The sequence below is a fragment of the Arachis ipaensis genome, chromosome B02 (assembly GCF_000816755.2).
Source record: "Arachis ipaensis cultivar K30076 chromosome B02, Araip1.1, whole genome shotgun sequence".
Lineage (NCBI taxonomy): Eukaryota > Viridiplantae > Streptophyta > Magnoliopsida > Fabales > Fabaceae > Arachis > Arachis ipaensis.
Genome location: NC_029786.2, coordinates 4,826,273 through 4,828,444, shown reverse-complemented (window position 1 = coordinate 4,828,444; position 2,172 = coordinate 4,826,273). Strand labels below are relative to the sequence as shown.

The 2,172-nt window shown below is 29.6% G+C and overlaps 1 protein-coding gene across 1 annotated transcript; it reads left to right on the top strand.

Moving 5' to 3' along the window:
* LOC107623779 (myb-related protein 308) lies at positions 282-1,841 on the top strand. The gene is made up of 2 exons (XM_016326154.2): positions 282-577; positions 846-1,841. Exons 1-2 carry the CDS (start codon positions 445-447, stop codon positions 1,676-1,678), a joined length of 966 nt encoding a protein of 321 aa, XP_016181640.1. The 5' UTR covers positions 282-444; the 3' UTR covers positions 1,679-1,841.

Below are 2,172 nucleotides of genomic sequence, written 5' to 3'. Positions count from 1 at the left end.
CTAATATATTATTTTGTATTATTTTATTATAACAGTCAACTATTAGTTAAAATATCTTTTTTCATATACACTAAAGTATATTAATAAAATCACTAGTAGCAAGAAACCATCCTTTAGTTTACTACAACTACGAATTTGAATAAACAATAGCAGCCACTGTTGGCTTCCCACTTGTCGTTTTCCATCAACATTAATTTAATCAAAGATAATAAATATATTAAAATAAAATTAAAAAAAACATAGACTCAGCAGTCTCTTCTTGACACTTATATAAATAGGTATCTTGGTGTTGGGATTCTTAGTAGTTGCTCTGCTTCTCTTATAACTAATGAGGTAGACAACCCTATCTTCTATCTTCTCTTCAATATTAATAATCTCTTGTGAGATTAATTCAAGTGAGAGAGAGCTAGCAAACCAAAAATTAGGGTTTCAAGAAAAAAAAAAATGGGAAGAGCTCCTTGTTGTTCAAAAGTAGGGTTGCATAGAGGTCCATGGACTCCAAGAGAAGACACACTCCTCACTAAGTATATTCAAGCTCATGGAGAAGGACAATGGAAATCACTACCAAAAAAAGCTGGTAAGATTTTTTTTTATTAATATATATATAATTTTCTATAATAATATTGATTAAAATAAAAATTATTAGTCCATATTAAAATTATTACGAAAAAATCCAATTCGATCTAAATTATACCCTGTATTATTTAGTATTTAAAAAATCGACTCGTGGATATTCGAAAAATATAATATAGACGGTCTAATCTGATATAAATATTTGATATTATTAAATCGTAATTAGAATAAACTAATAAAAATTGTTCTAATTAAATGTGTTGTTGGTGCAGGACTTTTGAGATGTGGGAAAAGTTGTAGACTAAGATGGATGAATTATTTGAGACCAGATATAAAGCGTGGAAACATAACTCCTGAAGAAGATGATCTTATAATAAGAATGCATTCTCTCTTGGGAAACAAATGGTCCCTCATAGCTGGAAGATTGCCGGGAAGAACTGACAACGAGATCAAGAATTATTGGAACACGCATCTAAGCAAGAAGATGAATGATTCGAAAGAGAAAGAGGAAAAAGAAGGAGGAGAAACCGTCGCTAAAAAGAAGAATAGCGACGGTAATAAAAGGAAGAACAAGAACAATAGTAAGAGAGAGAAGAATAAGAAGAAAAACAAAGGATCAAAAGAAGAATCACCAAAAACACAAGTTTATTTACCAAAACCTATTAGGGTGAAGCCATCAAATTTGGGTAGAACAAATAGTTCTTCCTTTACTTCTTTTGATTCGAACAATTCGGCAACAACGAGTCAGAAAGAAGAAGATAACAATAACAATAACAATGGCGAGGGCGAGGGCGACGTCACGAAAGTATGGACGGAGGAAACAAACAACTTGGTGTTTTTGGGTGAGGTTGGTGTGAACAAGAAAAATAATAATGTGGATGAAAATGATGGGTTTGGATTCTATTTTGATGGCCATGAAGACTTAGTCCTCAATAATAATAATTCAGATATGGAGGGTCAATCCTATAATTATTATGGAATGGAGGATCATCTTAATAATAATCATGGAACATTAGAGAAGCTATATGAAGAGTATTTGCAGGTTTTGAATATGGAAGATAACATGTATGAGTTGGATTCTTTTGCTGAGTCTCTAATGGTGTAAAAATTAAAATTACTAGCTATTATATTTTATTGTATTATTTTGTTGTTGTAAACTAGAAGATAGGTATAGAGAGAAAAAAGAGAGAGAAGAGGGTTAAAAAAAAAAGAAAGAATAATTGAATATACAGCTAAGAATGAAGCATGTGAATAGGAGGCCCATATCTACCGATTTTATTTTGATTTATTAAAAAAAATTATTAATCGATTTAATAAAAATATCTAATAATAACATAACATATATAAATATTTTTAAAATAATATATTTTTAATGTTTTTATTAAAGTAGTATCCTCTTCTAAAATGTGTTCAGTAGTTATCCTGTTTCTAAACCAGTGACACTAATATTTAATTAGTAGTATAATAGCATATCGCCAACCATATTTTATTGTTAATATTAATATTAATTGTTCAAAGTATAGAGATTCGGATCCCACAGAAGACAAACAATAGATTTGGTTAAAGTTAAACCAATAAGCCTTTTTCTTTTTTCTTTTT

Excerpts from the sequence above, each read along its gene's own strand:
- LOC107623779 (XM_016326154.2), top strand. The coding sequence starts at position 445 with ATGGGAAGAGCTCCTTGTTGTTCAAAAGTAGGGTTGCATAGAGGTCCA. Across the intron at positions 578-845 it reads ATCACTACCAAAAAAAGCTG|GACTTTTGAGATGTGGGAAA; the intron begins GTAAGATTTTTT and ends TTGTTGGTGCAG.